Here is a 26,347-nt window from a genome sequence, read left to right on the forward strand (position 1 = left end):
AGTGTAGCTCATTGACCGGTGGCCTCAGTCGCCCCCTCTCGGCCGCGTGAGTCACTGCAGGCAGTCACGTGACACCCCCTGCTCTCCGGCGGAAGCACGTGCGGGACGCGATGGCAGCCACCACGAGCAGCACGAGCGCACCCGACCCGACTCCAGGACCCGAACCAGAACCAGAACCAGGATCCCAACCGGACCGGAGCTCCAGGAAGAGGCGGACTAAGCCGGAGGACAACCCGGAGGAGGTGAGTCCTCCCGAGGGAACACGGCGGCGTACAGCTAAGGGGACTCTGGAGGTAGCATTAGCATCGGGCTAACATCAGAGAACCAGATAGGCTGATCCAAAACAGAGCAGAACAGTGCAGAACTAAACGAATCAAAGGCGGGTCTGGTCCAGTTCAAAGCGAGGCAGGTTTGAACCAGTCCCAGAGACATGTCACACACCGGCTTATAGAGATGACCCACTGTGGAGCTGAAGCTGATGCTTTCCCCCAGCAGCTACGACCCGCTGTTTATCCAACCACAATCTGCAGACTTCCAGTGCACGCTGGAGGTAGGGAGGGCATCTGACACAGGAGGAAAGTTGTCACACTACTTAAGTCTCTATACTCGGATCATTCTGGTAACTGTGTACCCCTGGTGGAACTCTGGTTCTTTAGGGCTATTTTAAATTTTGAAAACAGATAAGTTCATGAGATAAGTTCATTTTCGCTTTAGCAATATTAAAATAAAGTAAACATGGTTCAGACACAGTTTAGACACATTTTTAATCCTATGTTTGTGTATTTTAGAGTTGGTTTTCTCCTGATATGATCTTGGAAGGTCAAATGTGTCTTTTTTAAACTGTTAATGCAAGGTCAAAAAAAGCTTTCCCAATGAACATTATTCTGGAGATACTATTTTGTTCTCATTTGTACCTGAGGATGATTGAGCCCGCCTGACACTGTGTTCCAGGAGCTGGTCCTGGGCTCGGCTCCGGCGGACGCAGAGGATGGAGACGATGGGGACAGTGAGGACAGCGAGGACAGCGTGTACTCGGGTCTGGAGGACTCGGGATCGGACTCGGACGATTCTGACCCGGAGTCTGGGGACGAGGACGGACCCGAGGAGACATGCGAGGACGAAGGAGACGTAGCATTGGACCTGGAGGTAGGACTTGATCATAGTCATATCACCATCGTAATGCTTTTCTGTGCTGCACTCGTTTAGACTGCTGCTTCTGACGGATAGTGTTGGAAAAAATCTGTCATGAGCTATTGTTTTGGAACTATCGCAGCAGTAAAAGGCTGTTTATTTGCTGTGTGAAATGCAAAGGTGGCCTGCGGTAGCGCTCCTTCTTGCACTGAGGGTGTCTCAGTTTCCCGCTGAAAGAGCTGCTCAACGCCTCTACAGTCCCGTGAAGTGAGTGGTAGGGATGGCGAAAACTAACAATGTTCTTGACCGACCGCTGAGCCTCATTAGCCAGTTGAAACTGGTTAAACGCATAGTTTAGAATATGCTACGCTATTTGCGCCTGCAATTTTGCTACTAACTGTTGCATCTCCGCCTCCCGCTCACACACGCACTGCCCCGGCGCCCCCTTCGTCTTTTTGACTTTTTTCTTCAATGTGCGTGGTTATGGTCTGTCGAGACGGGACTGTGCAGTTGGATTCAAGATTTCAATCATTCCGCACATGTTTTGGGTAATAGTCTCTGAGCGCTGTTTGTCACATTTCCTTCCAGCGGGATATGAATGGATATGGATTATGTTTTATATCAATCAAACACTTATACACAATATAAATACTTTGTGGTAACAGTAATGCTAACATGGTGATATATTGGGTATAGGAATTAAATATTACACTTGTTATAAAGTGTAGCATTTTGTGAATGTTGACTTATTGTAATGCATTGTTGCATTTCATGTACCCGTGTTACCATTTAATAGTTTTATTACTACAAGATACTTAGGACTAAACTAAGTTAGTGTAGCAACCACATGAATTACATTATTTAAATATATGAATAAGGGGTGGGAGTAAATAACTTTGCCTTCTTCCCACTCCTTTTTGAGCTAAAATATTATTTATTTTTATTTTGTTGGCCAATTATAGGGGCAAAGGAAGTATGTTGCATGAAAGGTAAAGATTTTGGACAGATTCAGCACCTAACTTTGTCTCTGTATTTGTTCTTCAACACTGTCTGTATTGCTTTGTTTATATGGCCCAAAATAAAATATGAAATGAAATGAAATTCAAAGTGCTAGAGGCTAGTTTGCAGGTGTTGGTTGGATGGAGATGTTTGGTGTGACTGGCCTCAGATCTCTGACTGTTCAGGGTTAGGGCTGATGGTTCTGGTTCTGTTCAGGTGCAGACAGAAAAGAACCTGGAGCCACAGAAGGACGAGTACGAGCAGGACTCCTCCGACGAAGAGGTGAGTCCGACTCCTGACCTGTTCTAGATGCTGGGCGCCTGGTTCAGAAGAGGCTCAGACCTGTCCTTCCCACCCATTCTCTGCAGGATATCCGGAACACGGTTGGGAACATCCCCATGGAGTGGTACGCGGACTTCCCCCACATCGGCTACGACCTGGACGGCAAGAAGATCCTCAAACCCATCAGGACCAAGGACGAGCTGGACCAGTTCCTCAACAAAATGGAGGACCCCGACTTCTGGTAAGGAACAAACCAGGATCAGCACAGACCGGGAGACGAGTCCCACTGGGTGCTCCTGTCCAGGGTCAGCACAGACCTGGAGAGGAGTCCCACTGGGTGCTCCTGTCCAGTGTCAGCACAGACCTGGAGAGGAGTCCCACTGGTTGCTCCTGTCCAGGGTCAGCACAGACCTGGAGAGGAGTCCCACTGGGTGCTCCTGTCCAGTGTCAGCACAGACCTGGAGAGGAGTCCCACTGGTTGCTTCTGTCCAGGGTCAGCTCAGACCTGTTTCATCTTTCAGGAAAACGGTGCAGGACAAACAGACCGGGCAGGACATAGTTCTGACCGAGCAGCAGGTGGCGCTGGTGAACCGGCTGCAGAAGGGACAGTTTGGGGACGTCAACTTCAATGAACACGAGGTACCACTAAATCACACCAACACCTTTCTAGAGTATTTGGACATGTCTACTTTTGCCATACACTGAAGGGCAAAAGAAGGAAAGGGAAAAAAACGATTGTGGCACTACTTTTTCAATCAGGAAGTAACTTTTCAAACTGATGGCATGATTCCGAGTTAGTTTTGTTGTTCATATAACCTGTCAGGATCCTGAAGTGTTTGACAGATGTGTTCAGTTTGTTGTATCTGTGTCTGTGTGCCTCTCTGGTTCTTGTACTCTGTCTCTGACTCTGGTTCTGATCCGGTCTCCAGCCCTCTGTGGACTTCTTCACACATGAGGTGATGATTCACCCGGTCACAAATCGCCCGAGCGACAAGCGCAGCTTCATCCCCTCCCTCATCGAGAAGGAGAAGGTACTTCTGCGTTACACCAGTTTGAAGTACTAGTTATTGCAGTACTGATGTGGAGTGACTTCTCTCTTTTGTCCGTCAGGTTTCTAAACTGGTCCATGCCATTAAAATGGGCTGGATCAAACCGCGGCGCACCCAGGACGACTCCAGGGGGCGCTACTACGACCTCTGGGCCTCAGAGGAACAGGGCAAGACCAGAGACCTGCGCATGCACGTGCCCGCCCCGAGAGCGGCCCTGCCCGGGCACGAAGAGAGCTACAACCCCCCTCCGGAGTACCTCATGACGGACGAGGAGGTGAGACTACGAGTACCACTCATGCAACCCCCTCTGGAGTCCCTAATGTCGTGTGTTTTGTCCTGATCTGTGACTGTTCTGGGTGTCTCCTGCAGAGGGCGGTGTGGGAGCAGCAGGACCCCATTGACAGGAAGTTGCCATTTGTTCCCAGGAAGTTCTCATGTCTGCGCCACGTGCCGGCGTTCGAGCGTTTTATCCACGAACGCTTTGATCGCTGCCTCGACCTATACCTGTGCCCGCGCCAGCGCAAGATGAGGGTGAGGGAATGCTTTACATGGGTGTTGTTGGTTCATGGTTAATTCAACCCGCCGCCAGCAGAGGGCGCTCCAAGCAATATATGCAAGAGTCCAAGAGGAATCCTACTCATCTACAGTACTCAACTACTCAAGTGCCTTTTCCATACTAGTTAGTTTAAAGTGTCCAAAAGCAGCTTTATCCTAGAAAAGACATAAATATGAACTGCTAGTGTTACATGAGTCACATGAGCATTTCAGAACATGCTTTTAGAGATCTGAACTACTGCTAAGGTCAGCAGCTTCACGCACAATAGGTCCGGTGACCCTTATCTGTGTGGCCTTTGTTTCAGGTGAATGTGAACCCCGAGGACCTGATCCCCAAACTGCCTCGCCCCCGAGACCTACAGCCCTTCCCCACCACTCAGGCCATGGTAATGACTTATCCATACTGTTTCACAGATCATCGGGACAGTCTCTCTTCAGTCATGAGAACCCCTGTCCCTTCTGCTTGTGTTTGCACTAGCCTGAAGTGCTGTTAGCAAAACAGACTTTGGAGCATGTGACCGAAGGCTCCAGATCTCACTTTTCACCGCGGGAAATTCATAATTGAGGAAGAAATACAGCGTGCAGTGAGCAACTTAGGGAGTTTACCAAAGAAAATCAAGGTTTTATTGCTTAATTTCATGATGCAAATAAAACAAAGAGGAGCTCCACATCCAAGAGTAAAGTGGCTTGAAATCAGGGGCAGGATTGTGCGTTTTTAATAAATGTATAGTAGGGCTGTCACGGTATGAATATTTTACCTCCTGTTATTGTGACCAAAATGATCGTTTTTGGTATTATTGGGGTATTTTTTTTAACGTGTGTTAATATGTTCAGAAAGCATTGATAGTCTTACACAAACTGAAATCGTTTCAAAAAAGTTTCACAGTGCCTATTACATTTAAAAAAAATACAGACAAAGCCTTATCAAAAGTGCAACTTCAGAAACAAAGAAGAATATTTTTGAACTAGATAAACCGTCTATATCAGGACAATTGTTCTCACTCTGTGTCCTTCCAGTGAGCTTTCGCTTTGCAGATTTGGGAAAATGCCATCAGACAGTGATCATTATTAAATTCATAAAACTGCGGCGAAAGTGAATCTATTGCAATCTGGGGCGACTCGTTACATTCTCCCTCAACACAAAGTCCCACATCAGCATTTCAGCTAAAACGCTAACGTTAGCTTACTGCTATAGAGTGTGGGAGACGGTCACGCAGGAGAGTCTTGCTGCTTTGAGACACTTTTTCCTGCACGCTCCACAAACAGGAAAACTGTCTCTATCAACTGTCCTTCAGCTTTCTTAAAATACACAAAATATGTCCAGACTTCAGCTTGGTCCGCTCTGAAGGCTGATAGATCCTGAGCGCTGTCGTCTCAGACATGATTCCAGCTTCGAGAAAGTTTAGTTTTGGTAGTAGCTACAGAGGCGCCTGCGCGGCAACTTCAGCAGAGGAGGCTAATTTTGCCTAAACCGCGGGCGCGGTAATCCACCAAGATAATGTATTTTTTCAAAAACAAGACGGTAGTTATCATCGTCAACATTTTTACCAGGGTTTACCGCTACACCGGTAACCGCGACATCCCTAATGTATAGGTGCATTATGCAACTTTTTATGCAAAAAAAGTATTGTAGCGACCCAGGGGGCTGTATGTGTGGTCAGCATGTCAGTGCTCTCTACAGTGTTCCAGGATCACTTGTTTTGCAGGTTTCTTGTTTTCAGCAGCAAAAACCTTCCAAACTATTGAAGAGCGTCCAAGAGACCACTGTGATGGAAGGTAAAGGCGCCATGCTGACCACTCATACAGCCACTGGGTCACTACAAAGTCAAATACACACAAATGTAAACTTTTTTTCCCCACATAAAAAGTTGCATAATGGACCCTTAAGGATAATTGCGAGATTCAAATGCACTTACACGCGTCTCTTATGTACCCACGTCACCAAAGAGGTCCTGGTCTGACTAGAAGGTCCTATCCCCAGGGTAGGTAAGAGACTGGTACTTACAGTAAAGGAACAGCCCACTGTTTTTCCATACTGAGAAATGTTCTTACCTGAGCTTAGACGAGTTGATGTGTACCTGTCTGGTCTTCACGTGTGTGCTCAGTCACGCAAAAAGACCAAAGATGTTGTTAGCATTTAGCCTATCCTCTCCTCTATGGGGCCAAATGGGGTGAAATGAGAAGTGACCCAGCTCTTCCATGTTTTCCCTACAACACTATAAAGATATTATTTTTTAGCTTTTTTAAATAATATGAGGATATAAGCACTTAAGACACTTGTAAACTTGTAAATGTTTCTATCCCAGATCTATCGAGGACACGAGGGGCTGGTCCGCACCATCAGTGCCTCTCCGTCTGGACAGTGGCTGCTCTCAGGTCAGTCCAGTTGTTTTTTGGAGTCTGTTCTTATGTGTTTGACTCAGTGTTGATGTTTGTGTCACAGGGGGGGACGACGGCACGGCACGGTTCTGGGAGGTGTCCACCGGGCGCTGTCTGAAGAAGGTAGAAGTGGGCGGAGCCATTAAGAGCGCCGTCTGGAACCCCAACCAAAACCTGAGTCTGGTCGCCCTGTCTGTGTAAGGACTAAACCAGGACTTAGCAAAACTGACTGGGGAAAAGGGGCTTCTGGTCTCTGGTCTAATCCCGGTCTTTCTCAGGGGTTCTGTGGTGCTCCTGGTCTCCCCTCCATCCACGGCGGCAGATAAACAGGTCGTCACGGCAACGGAGCGACTGTTATCTGAGGAGGTGGAGCCGGCCGCGGGGGACTCTCCTGTCGTCTGGAGCAACGCCGAGGGGGAGGAGCTTCAGCAGGGCATCCGGATGAAAATCCAGCATCCCAAAGTGAGTTCCATTTTTACTGTATATCTTTAAAGTTTAGGTCATAAGCACATTTGAAGTGGGGAATTCCACTACAAGCTTGTCTGATATGTATAATTATTTAGGAGCAGACAAGATCTCCTTCAAGCTAGTCCCCTGCTTTTTTTCTTTTTTAATGTTTAATAGAGTCGTGTGATTGTTTTGGTCCTGAAGTGATACAGACTTTAAGTAACACTGAAGTAGGGCTGGGCGATTTTGAAAAAACCTAAAATCACAATTATTTTCCCCATATTGATCAATTTCGATTTTAATGGTAAAATACAATAAAAGTGGCCTTTCCTGCATCTGTGAGTAATCTGCTGTCATCTGAAAACAGCGCTAACTCTGTCCTGCTGCAGCAAAGACGAGCTCCACACCTCTAGCTTTTCTTTGGCGTGCAGCGTCCTGATCCTCTGACGGCTCCTCCGGTGTTTCTGTTTTGTCCATTAGATTTTACACTTATATTGAGCAGACCCTTGTCTCTGGCTGAGGCACATACCGTCCTGTTTGTCCGAGTATTCCCTGGGCTCTACATGACATTGTCCTGTCGATTTAAAACACACCACAGGATTATTGAGATTGACCTTAATTAAAATTGCATTTAGATAAAAATTCCAATAATTGCCCAGCTGTTTAGATAAAGTCCATGCATTTACTTCGAAAAGCTTGATGTTGTTGCCCTTCTCTTTCCTGTGTGCTGTTCCTTTCGCATTTTGGGCACGGAGCCTGGCCTTAAACCTGAGGTACAAAAATAGGACAATCCTTTCTGTGAAGGCCATTTCAAAATAGCACCAAATTCCTAAGTTAACATTTGGTTTTGTTTGCGTCCGATTATTAGATGTATTTGTGTGTTTGGGTTAGCCTGGCTCCACACAGTTCGGCCCCAAACAAGTGGGTTCGATTCCCTTCGAGCTGTGAGGCACGAGCACTAACCGCTGTGCCACCGTGTCTAATCATCATCGTTTCAAAGCAGATTTGATGCATCATGAGTGTAAAGCTAGTGCTAATTCAGTGCTTCTCGGTCGTAATGTGCTCACCCGGAGTACAGCGGACACACAGTTTAGTTTCTCTAACATTCTGATCTCTCCATCAGCCGGTCACTCAGGTCACGTGGCACTCCAAAGGGGATTACCTGGCCGCGGTCATGCCTGACCACTCCAGTCACCTGCAAGTGCTCATCCACCAGGTGAGCAAGAGGCGGAGCCAGAACCCCTTCAGTAAAAACAAGGGACTGGTCCAGAGCGTGGCCTTCCACCCAATCAGACCCTACTTCCTGTTAGCCACGCAGCGCAGCGTCCGAATCTACAACCTCCTGAAGCAGGAGCTGAGCAAGAAGCTCCAGGCCAACGCCAAGTGGATCTCCAGCCTCGCCGTGCACCCCGCAGGTACGAGACCGGGACTGGACTGGGACTGAGGCAGGACTGAAGCAGGAAATACATGGGAACTAAACTGGGACTAAACTGGGACTAAAACAGGACTGCCAGGAAATAAATGGGAACTAAACTGGGACTAAACTGGGACTAAAACAGGGCTGCCAGGAACTAAACTGGGACTAAAACAGGGCTGCCAGGAACTAAACTGGGACTAAAACAGGACTGCCAGGAACTAAACTGGGACTAAAACAGGACTGCCAGGAACTAAACTGGGACTAAAACAGGGCTGCCAGGAACTAAACTGGGACTAAAACAGGACTGCCAGGAAATAAATGGGAACTAAACTGGGACTAAAAAAGGGCTGCCAGGAACTAAACTGGGACTAAAACAGGACTGCCTGGAACTAAACTGGGACTAAAACAGGACTGCCAGGAAATAAATGGGAACTAAACTGGGACTAAAAAAGGGCTGCCAGGAACTAAACTGGGACTAAAACAGGACTGCCAGGAACTAAATGGGAACTAAACTGGGACTAAAACAGGACTGCCAGGAAATTAATGGGAACTAAACTGGGACTAAAACAGGGCTGCCAGGAACTAAACTGGGACTGAATCAGGACTGCCAGGAAATAAATGGGAACTAAACTGGGACTAAAACAGGACTGCCAGGAAATAAATGGGAACTAAACTGGGACTAAAACAGGACTGCCAGGAAATAAATGGGAACTAAACTGGGACTAAAACAGGACTGCCAGGAACTAAACTGGGACTAAAACAGGACTGCCAGGAACTAAACTGGGACTAAAACAGGACTGCCAGGAAATAAATGGGAACTAAACTGGGACTAAAACAGGACTGCCAGGAAATAAATGGGAACTAAACTGGGACTAAAACAGGACTGCCAGGAACTAAACTGGGACTAAAACAGGACTGCCAGGAAATAAATGGGAACTAAACTGGGACTAAAACAGGACTGCCAGGAAATAAATGGGAACTAAACTGGGACTAAAACAGGACTGCCAGGAACTAAACTGGGACTAAAACAGGACTGCCAGGAAATAAATGGGAACTAAACTGGGACTAAAACAGGACTGCCAGGAAATAAATGGGAACTAAACTGGGACTAAAACAGGACTGCCAGGAACTAAACTGGGACTAAAACAGGACTGCCAGGAACTAAACTGGGACTAAAACAGGACTGCCAGGAAATAAATGGGAACTAAACTGGAAATATAGTGTTCCTGTCTGATGGCACAGAATGGTGGCCTCGCTTTTGTCAGTCTGCCCCAGGGCAGTTGAGGCGACTAACATAGCTTACGTTTACCGTGTATGGAGTGAATGAATAACAGACTAATGTGTGAAGTGACTTTGAGCGTCTGGTAAAGCGCTATTTAAGACTAATGCATTATTAAACCAAGAGCAAATGTAGCTGTGCCATTGAAGGCTGTTGTCATATACGTTTTCAAACGGCGTTGTGTTTGTAGGGGATAACGTGATCTGTGGGAGCTATGACTGCAGACTGAGCTGGTTCGACCTGGACCTCAGCACCAAACCCTATAAAACCCTCAGGTAACACTCAGTGTTCAACTCAACACTCCACACACTCTTCTTCGGTTTTGATTACTTTGTTCTCTCTTCGTTTTCTTCCTCCTCCTCCTCCTGGGCTTCTCCTGCTGAGGTTTAATATAGCTTCACTACAAACACGTAAAATACATTCTACTGATTCACACGCACCTGTCCTGCCCCTCAGAAACACTGACTGGCCCCACATATTATCCTCAAAACAAACATGTTAAAAAGACCAAAACATTAGGGGTGCAACGGATCAAAAAACGCACGGATCGGATCATTTTTCAGAGTCTTTTTAACACTTTTAAATTATTAAATTGAAATATATGAAATCAACTTAAAGTGCACAGGGCATAATATCTTCTTTTTAACATAATTAATGAAAAACAAGTGAAAGTGCAACATAAAAAGGTATATTACCTCCTTCCTTTAAACATGCAGACGGAGACATAAAGCCTGTTGTTCACATCAAAGAATAAACGAAAGAAAGCAAAGCACACTTGAGCTTATAATTTCACATTCTTTCAGTGTGTCTTTCGGTGTGGATTCTGTGGCGCAGCCTCTGTGTGGGAAACACTGATGTGAGTTGTACATATACCTCTGTTGTCTCTCTGTCCCAGACACCATCGGAAGGCTGTTCGCTCCGTGGCGTTCCATCGCTCGTATCCGCTCTTCGCCTCGGCTTCAGACGACGGCTCCGTCATTGTTTGCCATGGCACGGTTTTCAGGTAAAACCTTCACACAGCTCTGGGCACCTGCAGGGTCCATCACATAGACACTCACAGGCCTGGACTGTATGGTCCCTGTATAAAGCCTCTATAAAGAGTTGGGACTAAGATTAACCCTACAGATTATCCTGGTACAGGCCTTGAAAAAACTGCCAAGAAACGAGCTAAATTCACAACGTATTTCCAATTTCCAAAATGTGTTGACCCAAATGGCCTTCCATATTTTTCATAGATTTTCTTTTGTGCTTGTCTTTGGCTCTATTCCTTTTTGGAAACAGTTTGAACATGAAAACGTCTAGTTTTATTTTATTATAAATGTATTTTTTGGAATCATGAAATGTGTTACATTAGAAGAGGAGCCTCCACACATTTTCATTGCGATGTTACACAGCTCCACAGAGGTGTAGAATGACCTGAGAGAGCCCATTTAAAAGCTGAAAATCTCTTTATCATGTGGTCTAAAGATATATTCGAAAGGTGCCAATGTTTTAGACAGCGGGAGCACGGACCAGCCCTCAGCCCTGTGAACGGGTGTTTCTTTTGTTGCTTATTTGAATGGGGCCTGGGTGTGAACCACAGGGCAAATGTGATTTTCTGAACATTAATGATGATCCTCATTGACTTTACCAGGATGATGTAACAGTCCTACTCTATAATGTCCTTGTTCTAATGTTTTGCTCTTTCTCCCGATGCTGACCCGGTCATCCCTGGCCTCCTCCTCAGTGACCTGCTGCAGAACCCGCTGATTGTTCCGGTGAAGGTGCTGAAAGGTCACGCAATCACTCATGACCTTGGCGTTCTGGACGTGACCTTTCACCCCTCACAGCCGTGGGTCTTCAGCTCCGGTGCAGACGGGACCATTCGGTTGTTCACATGAGACCAGACCATACAGCTGCTCATGTAAAAAGAACTGTCACACACTCAGTATAAAGCATTTGTTTTTGTCAGAGCATATGTACACTTCATGTTTCGCTTGAATAAAACTTTTGATAAATTAAACTGTGTTGTTTGGGGCAGTAATGTCCTTCCTGCAAATGGGACATAGTTCAGAATAGGGTCGTGAAAGTGGGACAGGTCGTGTGCGATGGGACATGGAGGGATTTACATCACATGAAGATCGACATCAAAGTGTGTCTTTGCTATTTTGGCCCCAAATCTCACAATATTGTTCATTTTATGCCAAATTAAGTTTATGTGCCTCAAATGTAACAAATCTATGCATTTATCATTCAATTAGTCAAATTGGGCAAATAATGGTGTAAAATATGAATAAAAATATGGTGCTTGTACTTTCCTTTTATGAATGTATGGTGTCAAACACAAGGCCCGCGGGCCACAGGATGATATAATCTGCAGCCACTAGGGGGCATCTTAAATGTTAAAAAGGAAAGAACGAGGCTCGTCAAGTGTATTAAGTGTAAGGCATTATTTATCATTGTCCTTTACAATATATGCGGCCCGCCATGGGGGCTGAATTTTGGCCCATGACCCAAACGAGTTTGACAGCTCTGGCTCGGTAGATAATCAGGAAATGAAGTGACAGTCTAAGATTGCAAAATGAGAGATTTCAAAAGTTAACTATAGAGTATCCACTCCTGATTGGACCAGGTGGGTTTACAGGAAAGCTTGTCCTATTGGTCGAAGTGACGGCATCGTGGATTCTGATTGGTGTCTGAGATAAGCCAAGTTAGGAACTAAAGGAAAAAAAAAGTGTAATCTATTTAATATGTAAAACATTTAAACTTACAAACTATCAGTGACATTTATTTTGACTCTGTAAACGGAGTCTGATAATTTGTCATTCTCTGTGTAAATCCAACTGGATTGAAAAAGTGGGACAATGTCTACAGGTGGGACGTGTAGGTCAAAAGAGGGACAGGTGCACGCTCTAGTTCAAAACCTTTAACTCACAGCAGGTGGTCTTCAGTGGGTGTTCATGAGGAGACAGTTTTTGTTTAAATCTATTTATTGAGTTTGTATAAATGTTTTCCACAATGAGCCAGTCGATCCCTTCAGATTCAAACAATCAGCTCCAGCTCTGAACAAGCCATATATTTGTGTTGTCACCACAGTAACAAATACTTTTAATAAACTTCAAAAAATACCACTTATATAATTTGATATCTTACAGAAACAATAAAAACATGCAGAGCACGCTCAGAGCGCCACATAATGCGGAGGATTCTGGGAAGCGGTCAAGTCATAGTTCATTATTGCTCGAGAACCTGATTAGACATTCAGTAACAGTCTCCGCCCACAATCCCAGGTCTCCTGCGCCGGACTAAACCAGGTCCAAAACTAGGGCCGCTTCCGAATCGAGCAGATTGGTAAGAGGTCTGAGGCAAAACCGGATGTGCGTCAGCGTCCGCCATGACAAGAAGCGTCAAAGTAGAGTGGTCAGTGAGGAAGGAGGTCAGGAAAGGAGCCTCAACGCCTCCTATCATATCTCCTTTAGCATAGGGACCTCTGGATGCCGCTTAGCATAAAGCTATTATGCCTCAGTACTGGCCTAAATGAAGGCAGTTTGTGCTTTTGCTTTCATTTAGTAGAAACTTAAGCCACATGACTGATTTGCATATATTGTGCAGTGAAGGAGCAGACCTCACTGTGTTCATGCGTCTTTCTCTGAGGACGAAACCGAAGGACTGGATTTGGTGGAATATTTTACCAAAGCATGTTTTTGTTTCTGTGATGAAGCTGTGGAAAGTAAATCTTAAACAGCTTTTTATCATCGTCTGTTTTCTGTGTGGCTTCATATCATTATTGTGGTTCATATGTTTGAGTCATCAAAGTCAGTGGCTGCAGTCGGAGTGTTTTTTGTAATCCGATACTACAATACTAGTCTTATGAAGCAGCTGTTGGTGAGGACGGTCAGATTCTGCAAACGCAGCTGAAGCTCAAGGTCAACGGTTAGATCCCTATGCAGTTAGGAACTAATCACGTGACAGGGGTTAGGAGCTAGGACCAGGACATAGTTATTATTGGAGGAATTCGGAAGCAGCCTAGATCTAAACCCGCTTTATAAAAGTGGATTCCAAACCCTGTGTCAACCCAAGTGTCGCAGAATCTCATCTGTCGGGGTCGAGGAGCATGTTCCATCATTATATAGATTAAATGTCTCTTTGCAGACGCTCTATTGCAAGGACGAGAGAACAGATGTAAAGGAGTAAAATGCACAGAGAGACATTCCGAGATTCTGCCAGCCTTGAGTGCACCACTCCGTCTAGAAAGAGTCAAATCATTAAAAGCCTTGTGTGACGATGAATCTCTAAAAAAGAAAAACAAAGAAAAATGGCTCTGAGCATTAGACCAAAATCAAAACAAGACATTTCTCCATTAAACACAACACGGCGTCGCCACGGAGATGCAGGGGGGCGGGGTCAGAGGTCGGGGGGCAGCAGGTCAGTGTCCTCCCCCAGAACGGCCTCCAAGGACGTCATTGGCTCCTGCAGCGAGAGGGGCGTGTACTGCACCAGCCGCTTCCCTGATATCGAGCAATCAGAACAAAGAAGAAATGAAGCGACCAATCACAGCTCTGGGCGGTGCGCTGTACTGCCGGCTCTAACCTGTGGGGGCGCTAGGTTCCTCCGCGTCTCTGTCCGACAGCAGCTGCAGGAAGTGACATCATACAGCGTTAAGAATAATTGCTACTGTAGTTGCTGTAGTTGCTGTAGTAGTAGTAAGACGGGTTTCTACAGGTGGCTGCTAGTCCAATATAAGGCCTTTTTAATGACACAAATGTAGAAAATCTTGGCCTTTCATTTAATGATGTAAACATTGAGTCAAACAGGAAAATGAGGGGAAATGTCCATATTCAAATCAGACACAATGGAAAACTTTTGACAAAAATATAGTACATTTTTAGTCAAAAATGCAGCTAAATTAGTTTATTTTTTGTATTTTTAGGTGAACGTATGCAGGAAAATGTCATTGAGTGTGTTTTGTCTCGAAAGAAAAAGGAGACATTTTGATCTAAAGCCAGCTTGAATTTGAAATGACTTTTAAAGCTGCATTATGGAACTTTTATGTGAAAAAATGAGTTACTATCAGTGCATGTTTGAGCGTGTAGTGACCCAGCAGCAGTATGAGCTTTTAGTATGGCGCCTTTGCTTTCCATCAGTGGCTCCAGGGTCCCATTTTATTTATTTGTTTGAGTTTCTGGTAGATTTTCACTGTCGACGGACTCTCCCATCGGAAAACCGACAAAACAATTGATCAGAATGATGTCCCCCTGTATTTTTTTTATACAGAGGGACATCAGTCTGGGACCCACGCCTTCGTCGGCGGCGTCAGAAAACGGAAACGAGCCAGTGCAATGAGATTTGTTTATTACACGGGACGTGGTAGTCCCCTCAATGACAATCTGACCGTAAATGACCAAAAACACATCGACAGTAGGTGAGTTTTGTGATTCATAATGGCCGTGAGTAATGGCCGTCACCAGACTCAATCACTGGAACGGCAGTGGTTTCTAGGTAAGTTGCAGAAACCGCCGTGTTCGAAAGTAATGGCGCCATGCTGACCACTCATACGGCCACTGGGTCACAAAATGATCAATTACACACAAACATCTTGGTCTTTGTTTGTCAGCATAGCAGTGATAGTATTTCGTACCGTGTCGAGGCAGTCGAGGTCGAAGTCTGTGGCAGGAGAACTGAAAAACTGAGATGAGAAACTGAGTCAGACCAGAAGTTAAACTAAACCAAAACAAAGTATAACTGGCATCGTTCAGTGCTTCATTTGGATCCGGCAAAGATTTGATCTGATATAATGGTGTTTAATGCGAGTGTTCCGGCAAATGTTTAGGCCTGTTCCCCCGAATCCATCACATCAGACCAAAAGTGTTCTCTTGTTGAGCAGAAGCCTCGTGTATTTGGGCTGCATGATATTGAAAACATGTGCAGTAGTGCAATAACGATATTATTGCACTATTGTCCTAAACCATTTGATCTCGGTATGTTCAATTCATACAAACACCCCGTGATTTGTTATTCAGCTAAATGAGAATAAAATAGAACTAATTTAGGAAAACTAGAACTAAAACTGAACTAGAAAAATGCATCCATCTCGGTCCGGTCGGTGGAAGAGTTTCTGCGATTTCCAGTGCCGCCCTATTGAGAACGTTTTAGAAGTACCTCCAGGATGGGCGAGGTGTCGAAGGTGAAGGTCTGAGAGTTTAACATGTTCTGAAGGTTCTCCAGACCGTAATCGATGGAGTCCACGTGGTCCACGAGCTCCGTCCTGCAGAAAAAAAAACACATACATGACGTACAGTGGGACGGTTCGCTCGGATGGAGGGCCGAGAATAGTCGAAACGCACTCATGACACGGGTTTTCCAATACAGAGTCCCGGAGACGATGCCAACACATAAAAAAAGAGCCTTATAAGTATATTAAAATGTTGTTTTTTATTATGCTGGATGGCTACAGCGTTAAAATACCAGATTGTGCCTCTCGGTTCCATAATTTAATCCAGCCTCTGCCTGATAAATTGGAAACATAAATGAGTCCTGGCCTTTGAGGTGGGAAATTGCCTGTGTCCAAACAGATCTGCCAGAGCTCAGGTTCTTTGGAGGGAGGTCCGTCTTCTGAACGTGGCTCCTCCACAACGGCGTCTCCTGCACAGGAACTTCTACAGAAATCAAAATGAAATGGATGTAAGCCTTAAGTCGTATTCATCGGACAAGTCATCATTTCGTACTACTTCTATTCTATCATCATTAACATTTCAACAGTAACATTACATTTCCTAAACAAGCAGAAGCAGTCATCTATTATAGCAAATCTCACCTGACATCCCACTTCTTCCTACGATGCTCATCCTCTTACTTGCTTTTGTTAGCTTCTCTCTTGCCAAGGTCTTCGGACAGTTTTTTTAGTATCTTATGTGTCGTCAGTGCATTCAGGGTCTTTTTCCCCCCAGTCTTTAGTTCATCGAGTCTCACGGACGTTCGTCGTTATGGATTTGTAGCGACGTTGCCGTGTGTCCTTTTCAAATCTGTCGTGCTCTCGTATTTTCTCATGAATTTGGCTGCTAACATAGCCCAGCGGGGAAAGCAGCATTTTACCGTCTTCATCCTGTTCTCTTCTTCTCCTTCCAAGGTTGCTGCCATCGCAGGTGAAAATGTGTACTGCGCAGCAAGAACAGCTTTCGAGGCGTTTTTCAGCAAACAATAATGGTTAAATGTAGTTCAATCGAATCAATACTGTCAAGAAGTCCGCAACAATATATTGCAGTATAGTTTTTGAGCACATACCAAAGCCTCCCCCATAGTGACCAAAACTTGAGGACCACTCTCTACTAAAACGACTCTATTCACCTTGTTCTGCCCTGCTCACGTTTGTGGTTGAAGCGGGACAGATTTAGGAGCTCCACAAAAGAAAAGAATGAAAGTGCCCTAAGAATAGAATTCATGGCCAATACTTAAAAATATACAATATCTAACAACTATAATAATATCACTTCGTTGATGCACCTTTTCTTAATGACGATGGCATAACGATGACAAGCTAAAGACAGCTCTTTATGTTTATGTTTATGAGACGAAAGGAAAGTGGGAGGAAGTGGTTTTTCTGTTTGACTGTTTGCAAACAGCACCATAGACGCCGTTACACCCCCGTCTATGATCATGGATCTTAAAAACTTGTAATTACAAGTTTTAAACTCATAGTATGAGATTTAAACACAAGAACTCTTTTCTCTTTATTAAATCTTGTAATTTCGACTTCCTGTTGGGCTTTTATTTCTTTCAAACATGGTGGAAATGGGCATCCATAGACTCTCTGGACAGTCGAGGTCAGTGGAGCTCCACACCTCCACAGGAAATGACGTCAGCTCCACTTTTTTCCCCCTGTGACATTTATTTAAATTACTCTCAATAAAACACTTTTAGTAAACTTCACTATCCTTAAGGTTAGGATTAGGGCTAGTTTACATTAGTTTAAGCCTTGTCCTGTTAAGGTGATGTCATTTCCTGTGGAGAAGTGGAGCTCCTCTGATCACGTACCCCTCTATCGGCTGCGTTCAGAGCCTTCTCCCCAGAACTGGGCCATGGAAGGAGAATGACCCCCCTCACTGTTTACATTTGACCTGGAGTGTAATGGACACAATTACAGCATGGAGCTTAATGCCAATCCAATAGTTCCTTTACAAAAATGACAAATGGACTCAACTTATAGAGCGTTTTTCTACCTTTATCAGGCCAAAGCGCTTTACAGTGAGGAACCAGTCACCCATTCACACTCTCATTCACACACCAAAGGAACTAAAAGGTATTTTTGAAGTACTTATACAGGCATTTGATCTTTGTGCAACAGTATTTCTCAAAATCATCTGGGGACTAGATGATTTGTGCATTTTTTTTTAACACTGAGAACTCGGTCCCTGAATTTCGTCAGTACATTTTCTGTATGAAAAGTATGTTTAGTTCATGTTCAGTTCTTGGATAGTACCTGTCGATGAGAGCCACAGTTTGACAGTTATCCTGCGGCAAAGAAGAAGTTGCAGTGGCGCTGGCTGTTGATTGGCCAGAGGGAGACTGGACAATGGGTTCTGTTTGGCTGGTGGAAGGGACCATCACTGCAGAGGGAGTTAGACATAAATGATTAGTACCTCCGTCCTCTCTCCTGCCTGTCCAAAGCGGTTCCTCACCGTTTGTGCACATGGTTTGTTTGTTGGGTGAGCTCTGGCTCTGATTGGCTGTGGGGGGGTCGTCCTCCAGGATAGAGTTGATGAAAGTGGTCGGTGACAGGGGGGTTTCCGTTTGTGGCAGGACGACCTCGATGTCAGGCTCTGCTTTGACTCCAGGCACTGGCTCACTGTCAGAAACAAGAAATGGCCATAAACAACCAAACAAAACGGGAAATTCTCTCAGGTCTCCAGAGTCACAGACAAAACCTGGGCTAAACCTTGATATTAGCAGCTGGGTTGTGTGTTTTTAATATTTAAAAGATTGCCCAATGCAGTGATTCATATGCATGTACTTGCATTACAAATGTATCTTGCTACATCACCACGTCACCCAAGAGTTGCTGGTCTGACTAAAAAGTACTAACCCCAAGGTAGGATCTGAAAAAGTTCCCCCCAGAGTATCCCAGTCCCTATTTCTCAACTTAAAGAGCACCAAGAACTGCAGAAGGTTCCGGCGGTGGTTACCTGGGCTCAGTCCACTGACTGATGACATCATCAGGAATAGGCGTGGCCACATCAGTGATGTCGGAGATGATTGGTCCAGAGCTGACCGATGAGTCTGTGGGAAACAGGTTCGACTGGAGACGGAGACAGAGTTTAGTGTAGAGTCACTGGACTAACATTTTGTTTTGGTCCAGTCCAAGTTTTTCAATTCATGTCTACTAGTGTCACAATACTAACATTTCTAACTCGATTTCGATACTGAAAATAAAACTCTATTCTTAATGCAACAGCAAAAAAAAGTCCCATTTTAAATATATGTCCTATTTTTGCACAGAAACACAGAAAGTATCGATACCTGCTTACATTAATATCTAGCTTTGATGCCACTTTTAGTATTGATTTAGTATCGAGGAAACCATTTTTTAACAACCCTAGAACCTATATTTCCCCAAATAAATATTATTTGACAGGAAACATAAGAACATAAGCCGGCATTATTATTGTAGGCGATTACTCATCTGTAATACAGACATGTACACAGATGTAGACATCTGTGTACATGTCTGTATACAGATGTCTACAGACATGAAAGTGTCCGTAGACACACACATGCTCTGTAAACACATGCATGCAGCTTTCGAAAACTTATACAGCCAAGATTCGTTTAGCAGCACCAGTCCATCCAAGGAAAAGATTCAGTAGCTCACAATAAATGTTTTCATGCTCCAAACTCTCTCTGAAGCTTTGAGTACCAGTAGTAGTAACAAGAAAAGTAGTAGTAGTAGTAGTAGTAGTAGTAGTAGTAGTAGTAGTAGTAGTAGTAGTAGTAGTAGCAGTAGTAGTAGTAGTAGTAGTAGTTGTAGTGAGTAGTGCCAGGTAGTACCTGAAGGTGCTCCAGACTGAACGGCCGGCTGTATTTGGGCAAAGAGTGACCAGAGTTCCCATCGTTCAACATCAGAGGCCTGAGGACAGAACAAAGGTCAGATCCAGGACTAACCCAGAGCTAAAAAGGTCTTTAAGGTCAGAGCTTACATTTTCCTCTTGAGGCCCAGGAGGCGATTGGTTTGAACCAGAGAAATCAAGAACTGGATTAGCTGTAGAGACAGGTACAGTGAATACTGGGCCTACAGTAACAGTACTGCATATATTACTGCAGTACAGGTACGGTTAATACTGAGCCTGCAGTAACTGTACTGCATTTGTAAACAGATAATCAGCACCTTGTTGACGACTTTCTGCTGCTGGGAGTGCTTCTGCCGCAGTGTTGCCACCTCCCTCCACAAGGCCGCGTTCTCCCTGTGACACAATACAATCAGACTACTGTCCACAGGGGGCGCTCTCTGTGGGTGGGGTTGGTAGATATAGTGGTATTACATTATTATAGTGAAACTGTATATCCGTGGACTAACTCATTCTTCCTGACGCCCTAAGGAAGTGGAGGCTCTGCTGTTTTCTTTGTTTCTAATGGACTTTCCATTGAAACTTTCCATTAAACACAGGTTTGCCATTATGATGTCTACAAGTTTGTCTTGAATAACTTCCCCTTCATGCTAGCTGTTAGGGGTGCTAGCATGAACAAGCATCAGTTAGCCCACGTTGAACGCTAGAGGGGAAGCCACAGTCCATGAATATACGGTCTATGAGTGAAACTCACTGTTTCATGGCGTGGATGCGCGAGTCGATGGTCTCCTGTTTTCCCTTCATCACTTGAACGTCCGTCAGGATTCGGTTGACTTCATCGGCTGTTTTCACCTCTTCCTGCCGCACCGAGGGCACCTGAATGCACCACAGAAGATACTGGGGTAATAGATGCTTGTGAATTCAACAGACAATATATCCCTGAATGCAACAGAAAATACTGAACGACAACAGAGCCCCCAGAAATAAACATAGGTTTGATTACAAGTAGTAGTAACAAGAGTTGTAGTAGTATTGCAGTAGTAGCACTCACTGCAGTGACCTTCCTCTTGATGTTCTCCAGCAGATGCTCTTGTCCTTTGATGAAAAACGGATGTTGGAATTCTGTGTCGTCTCGTTCAGGCTTCACCAGCCCCCCCTGCTCCAGGTGCACCACCTTCCTGAACCCATCTGTCAAATACACAAACCATTTGAGGACAGAGGACCAACTATGCCAATGTATTTAGTTTACATTAGTCATACATAATGCACTTTTATTGTATTTTGCTTTTTGCGTGTACAGTGATAATGTCACACACATCTTTGTCTCACTCTTGGTTGGTTAGAAAATGCAATATTGACCATAACAGCTATTTTGCTGGTATCCATAATTTACCATTTGCTGTTGCCTGCGCCTGAATTAGGGATAGCGAACATTTCGTGACCAACCACAGAGCCTCATTAGCCACTTGAAACTGGTTAACCACATAGTTTAAAATATACTACACTAGGGATGGGAACCGTTAAACGGTTCCTACTTGGAACCGACCGAAAAGCTCCGGTCGGGGGCGGTATCGAACATTTTTAATTCTTTCGGTGCCAACTTTCGTTTTTTTTCCCCTCCAGACGTCAATATCTGACACAGTGAGTCTTAAAAAAGCAACATGAACGCGAGGAGATACTGAGTGGCTTCAGTGCAAATGGAGCGAAGCAAGGATATATTTTATAGATGTAAGCTATAGCGAACTATACTTTTTTATACACGTTATTTTTATTGAATTAAAATAACATAGGTATCGAAAAAAGTACCGTTAAGGCACCGGAACCGAAAAGCAGGTATCGTTAAAGTACTTGGTATCGGAAAAAAAACAACGCAGTTTCATCCCTATACTACACTAATACACTACTCCGCGCCTGCAATTCTGCAACTAACTCTGTCGCATCTCTCTACGGCTCTGCCTCCCGCTCACACACACACTGCCCCGGCACCCCCTTCCAGTCACATCACTTTGAAAAAAAAAATCCGCAGAAGCAGTCCCCCAACCACCAGTCCGTGACGTACCAAATCTCTGATACACAAGGTGATCGCGTTGAAAATGAAGGCGCTTGTCTAGCGTTAGAACTTAGAAGCTCATTTGAAACATTGCCGCGGCTCATTTAAGAAAAGACTGCTCCGACGAGACGCTGCTTTAGTTTGAGGCAGTGTTAACAATAATAAAGATGATGACCTGACCATCATCACCTCATCTAAGCGCATCTTATGCGGAGTGTTGCCTAATAGACTGCAACGCCCCCACACTACTCGGTCCCACACACTACTCGTCTTTGCACGCCTCATCCTCCTGACGTCTGCCCTGGCTTTCTAACCTCGAGTGTTTAACCTGTTTAACCCAAACGCGGTGACCTCGCACCAAATGTTTTAATTGGTTTCTTAAGTACAAGTATGAAAAATTGATTGTGAGGGAGGGTCTGAGGGATAATTTGTTGACTTCACACAAAAAGATCTTACTGTAGTAGCGTTTAGTCCACTGTCTATAATTGCGATTTTTTTTTTCACAGACAACCGACAACAAGCTTTGATCGGTTAACGTCAACCACCGGTCCAATGGTCATCGGTTTTGGATTGGTGACAACAGTATAGTCCAAAATGTTACACAGTGTACCTTTAAATACTTTATGTCTCACTCAGTATGACATTTACAGCAGACAATGAAGAGGAATATAACTGCCCAACCCCCCTCATTTCTGCAGTTTCAGTGACTTTTTTTAAACCACAGGCAAATATTGTGATATCATTAAAAGCAATTATTTTGGCCAAGTTAATCGTGACCCCAAATTTCATCATCGTCCGATCCCTAGTCCTACAAATAGGGTTAGGTGTACTCTTTAAGATGACATCTTTAAGTTAGGTGTCCTCTTTAAGATGACATCTACATTTTCATATTTCTGTGCAGTGCAGTTGACGTACTGTAACACTGAAGTATTTCTGTAATACTCACACATGTTGAGCTGTCGTATGAACGACGCCATGTTGTTGTGCTTGAAAAACTTGGGCAGAACTTCTTTTGAAAAACGTCCCTGATCAAAGACGTGGAAACTAGTGCCGCCCTGAAAGAGAACAAAAAACACAGGGTAAATCATCCCACTATACATCGGAAGGGCATCTGACACACAGGACAAACGGGAGGCGGGAGGGCATCTGACACAGATATGTGGTGAGTGAAACCTTGGGACATATGCAAAAGTCTCGAAGGTTTCAGCACTGGTAGTTATAACCTGATGTTTCTGTTTGAATGATAAAATCAGAGCAAGAATTTTTGCAACGTGGTTCTGTGTGCGCCCAAGACAGTAGGCGGGGGCCAGCTCCCTCACCTGCCGCCTCGGCTGCTCCGAGGAAGGGCACACCTGGAGATCGAAGAGCTTGTAGCAGAGCATGTGCAATCTGGACCACAGCAAACACTTTAAGCTTTACTTTCAAGCACTACTTTGTAGTACCTACAAAGCACTACCTTCACTTACAACAGGTGGATAGAGTAGGCAAAAATGTAACTCGTACGAGTGTGGGGGGAGCTCACACAAGACAGTTTTTAGAGTTGCTGTCAACTTCAGGCTTTCAATATTTTGCCAAGATACTGAGTCTGCAGACTCTCCCGAACCATGAATAGATGACTCTAAATCATGAAGCTTGAAGATTCAATAGAAACAAAATAATACCCGTTTTAATTATTGCCATTAACACACTAAGATTTATGTATGACAGAATGATATCATAGAATTTGTATTCTTTATTTGGAAAAAGGTAGAATGTTGAAACATGTTCATCACATTGAAAAAAAGCTCTACAGGAAACATAACAGATGGAGCAGACCTGTCAGTACCTCCTACAGATAAAAGGGTGTTCCATCATGAGAACAGTCTCTGGATTAAATAAATCCTACACTGCAATAAAAATCATCTCTTGATGAATTAAAATGAATTACCCTAAACTGAGCAATTCTCACTTGCGAAGTTGTAAAATCTGCCAAAGGAATGAGTAGTAGCTGCAGTACATCCAGAACTCTGCTGCTCAAGTTCTGACAAGAACCAGGAAATACGACCATATTAGTCCAGTGCTCCGGTCTCTGCACTGGCTTCCTGTCACTCAGAATAGAATTTAAAACAGCTCTGCTTCCTACAAGGGCCCTGAGAACTTCAGGGAGGGGTCTCCTGGTGGTTCCCAGAGTCAGTAATAAACGCTGTGGCTGTGGTTTCAGTTTCATGCAGCTAAAACCTGGAACAGTCTTCATGAGGATGTGAGACAGGCCTCGACTCTGACTATGTGCAAATCCAGGCTGAAACACTTCTTTTTGCCCGTGCATATGACTGAAAGTATTTTACCTGCACTCCTGCCTTTTACTGTAATTGATCAATTTTATGTTGATGTTCTATTGATTTTATCGGTTTTCTTGTAACTTCATGCAACTGTGAAGCACTTTGAATTGCCTTGTGTTTGAATTGTGCTCCACAAATAAACTTGCCTTGCCTAGTTAATCACTTAAACAAAAACAACAAAACAAACTGGATCAGCGAACAAAACACAAGATCCAAAATCACAGACCATCCACCACTCCACTTCTTTTAGATTTGTTCCCCCTCCAGCCAAACAACACATGGCATTTAGTCATCGAGTCAAGATATCCATCTACTTAGTCAAAGTTCACATTATGACCGTTCATCCTTGAAATGGTAAATGAAAGTCAAGCTCCCGTCCCTCACTTGACAACCAAACGTTTACAAAAGTTCCTGTGTCTTAGTTCTGCTCTGGTTTACTCACCTTTAAGGCAGCTGCCGTCTAGCATCCATAAACAGTAAATGACATCACACTCCACGACCTCTCAGTTTAGCCTGGTCTCTCTCTCTTATTAGCTCTAAAACACTGGGATACCCAACACTAACCACTCTCCCCTAATGCTCAAGCAAGTAAGTACTGCTACATAAAAATATCCTTACATTAGTAGAAGTAATATTAGTAATGATGTGGGATGAGACGACTCCAAGAGGTAAAATCAAACCTGCACGTACCCGAGGAATGTTACTCTCATTCAGGTCTATATTTTGGCTTCTCCACACACCTCGGATTGTCATACCGTTATGCAGTGTTGGCCTATGTGGTCTTGGTTCGAAGGGACTGCTCTCTTACCGGGCTCCAGCGGATGAGCTCGTCCGTCTGTGGGTCCTCCACCAGGGTCCACAGCTTCGTGAGAAAGGCCGGGACGTTGCTGAGCCCGTGCCCCGGCCCAGAAGGTCCTCCACCGGGATCCATGCCGCTCCGAGCGCCCCTGCCGCGGCCGAGGGGAGCGGAGGCTAGCGCTAAAGCTAAGGGCTAAAAGCTAAGTACGAAGTTTTGACACAAACGGCGCCGCTCAGCTCTCTCAGGGCTGGTTCGGCTCACGGGAGACTGTCGTGGATCAGCACGGCTCGGTTTGGCCTCACGAACAGACCGTGGGTTTTGTTTAAACACTTTGTTTTGACCAGAAGCGAAGCTGCGCAGGAAAACACCAAATCCTCCGTAAGCTGATGTCGGAGTCATGTGACGTCATCAGTCCGCGACAGGACATCCAACGCAGAAAATATAAAAGTGTAATGTTGTTACGTTTTGATTTTAACATGTATCCCTGGTCTTAGTCTACAACACTAAAGAAATTACAAATATTTAAAGCTGAAAAAAAAAAAAAAAATGACTGGTGGACCCTACATGGTTTGTTTCGGTTAAAAAAAACAAGAAACAAAACGAAGTACTATTTCATAGAACTTATATTAGTGAAATTATAGTCTGTTAAAGACAGATGGACTTCCCTGTGACTCCGAGATTATATGACTTGATACTTGCCATTAGGCAAGGCAGGCAGTTGCCTGGGGCCCCCAATAGTGATGCAGTTACATCATCTCTCCACCGATGCTCCATGGCGCTGACTTGGACACCACAGTGTGTTCGATGTAACCTAGCAATTATTCCACGGCTTTTTCTCCACTGTTTATTCTGTTTTTAGCAAATGTTAGTCAGTGGAAATGTATGCTAACAGCTGCAAAGATGGCCTAGCTCCATGGTAACTGTGGAATTTCCCTAATCTATTCATAATTGACTGTGCATAACTTCAAATCATAACAACGCCGCCCAAGAAGTGACTTCCTGTTTCGATCCAGCACACCAAAATAAAAGCACACAGCTTGTCTCATTCATTAGTTCAGCAGGTACTTGCAACATTACAAGAATATAATTAAATACACACATTTTAAGTGTTTTGTCTGTTAATAGTTTGAGAAAAAAGTGTCCGGACACTTTTTTCTCATCCTTGTGTTCTACTTTGATCCTGCACACTAATTGTGACTGGATGTGTGTGTTTTTTGCTTTTCTAGCACTATTGTCTGTTAATAGTTTGGCAGAAAGAAAGTTGAACTCATGGACTGCTGAACCAATGAATGAGATGGTGCTTATATTTTGGCGTGCTGGATCGAAACAGGAAGTCACTTCTTGGGCGGCTTTGAAGTTATTCACAGAGTCAACTGGTCATGCTCGAAGCAGCCAGAGGGGAAAAACAAATAAAGAGAACGAGAGAAATTTAACTTTCTCCTAGTTCACCACGATTATTTAAACAAATGCTGAATTATGATTTGTTTCTCTACTAAAGATACAGGGACATGGAGAGGAGCAAATGATATATACTATATATACTATACTACTATGAGTGCCGTTTTTTGCTTCTACTGAGCAATTTGTTGTGAAGAAACATCTGTA

General features: G+C 44.4%; 2 protein-coding genes across 3 annotated transcripts; one reads left to right on the plus strand and one right to left on the minus strand.

Moving 5' to 3' along the window:
• The first annotated feature begins 80 nt into the window (after window positions 1-80).
• On the plus strand, window positions 81-11,511 carry bop1 (BOP1 ribosomal biogenesis factor). Its single transcript, XM_079571150.1, has 16 exons — window positions 81-242; window positions 952-1,146; window positions 2,347-2,412; window positions 2,499-2,653; window positions 2,934-3,051; window positions 3,342-3,443; window positions 3,523-3,735; window positions 3,831-3,992; window positions 4,322-4,402; window positions 6,323-6,392; window positions 6,460-6,592; window positions 6,674-6,857; window positions 7,966-8,257; window positions 9,729-9,813; window positions 10,434-10,541; window positions 11,265-11,511. Exons 1-16 carry the CDS (start codon window positions 111-113, stop codon window positions 11,416-11,418), a joined length of 2,250 nt encoding a protein of 749 aa, XP_079427276.1. The 5' UTR covers window positions 81-110; the 3' UTR covers window positions 11,419-11,511.
• A 1,984-nt stretch (window positions 11,512-13,495) lies between these two features.
• Window positions 13,496-25,138, minus strand: hsf1 (heat shock transcription factor 1). Of its 2 annotated transcripts, XM_079570626.1 has the most exons (14): window positions 24,752-25,138; window positions 22,572-22,680; window positions 20,627-20,763; window positions 20,330-20,451; window positions 19,896-19,971; window positions 19,708-19,769; window positions 19,559-19,637; window positions 18,697-18,809; window positions 18,193-18,359; window positions 17,994-18,120; window positions 15,677-15,782; window positions 15,156-15,203; window positions 14,108-14,150; window positions 13,496-14,025 (listed from the first exon to the last, which is right to left on the minus strand). In XM_079570626.1, the coding sequence occupies exons 1-14, from the start codon at window positions 24,872-24,874 to the stop codon at window positions 13,922-13,924; spliced, it is 1,416 nt and encodes a 471-aa protein (XP_079426752.1). In that variant the 5' UTR covers window positions 24,875-25,138; the 3' UTR covers window positions 13,496-13,921. The 2 variants fall into 2 exon arrangements, with proteins under 2 accessions (XP_079426752.1, XP_079426751.1); XM_079570625.1 differs by having other exon boundaries at window positions 17,994-18,359.
• Window positions 25,139-26,347: the final 1,209 nt, after the last annotated feature.

The sequence above is a fragment of the Gobius niger genome (assembly GCF_951799975.1).
Source record: "Gobius niger genome assembly, chromosome: 14".
NCBI classification, from domain to species: domain Eukaryota; kingdom Metazoa; phylum Chordata; class Actinopteri; order Gobiiformes; family Gobiidae; genus Gobius; species Gobius niger.

Excerpts from the sequence above, each read along its gene's own strand:
- bop1 (XM_079571150.1), top strand. The coding sequence starts at position 111 with ATGGCAGCCACCACGAGCAGCACGAGCGCACCCGACCCGACTCCAGGA. Across the intron at positions 1,147-2,346 it reads ACGTAGCATTGGACCTGGAG|GTGCAGACAGAAAAGAACCT; the intron begins GTAGGACTTGAT and ends GGTTCTGTTCAG. Across the intron at positions 8,258-9,728 it reads CCTCGCCGTGCACCCCGCAG|GGGATAACGTGATCTGTGGG; the intron begins GTACGAGACCGG and ends TTGTGTTTGTAG.
- hsf1 (XM_079570625.1), bottom strand. The coding sequence starts at position 24,874 with ATGGATCCCGGTGGAGGACCTTCTGGGCCGGGGCACGGGCTCAGCAAC. Across the intron at positions 19,638-19,707 it reads CTGGGCCTCAAGAGGAAAAT|GCCTCTGATGTTGAACGATG; the intron begins GTAAGCTCTGAC and ends TTCTGTCCTCAG. Across the intron at positions 18,810-19,558 it reads TCAGTCTGGAGCACCTTCAG|TCGAACCTGTTTCCCACAGA; the intron begins GTACTACCTGGC and ends CTCCGTCTCCAG.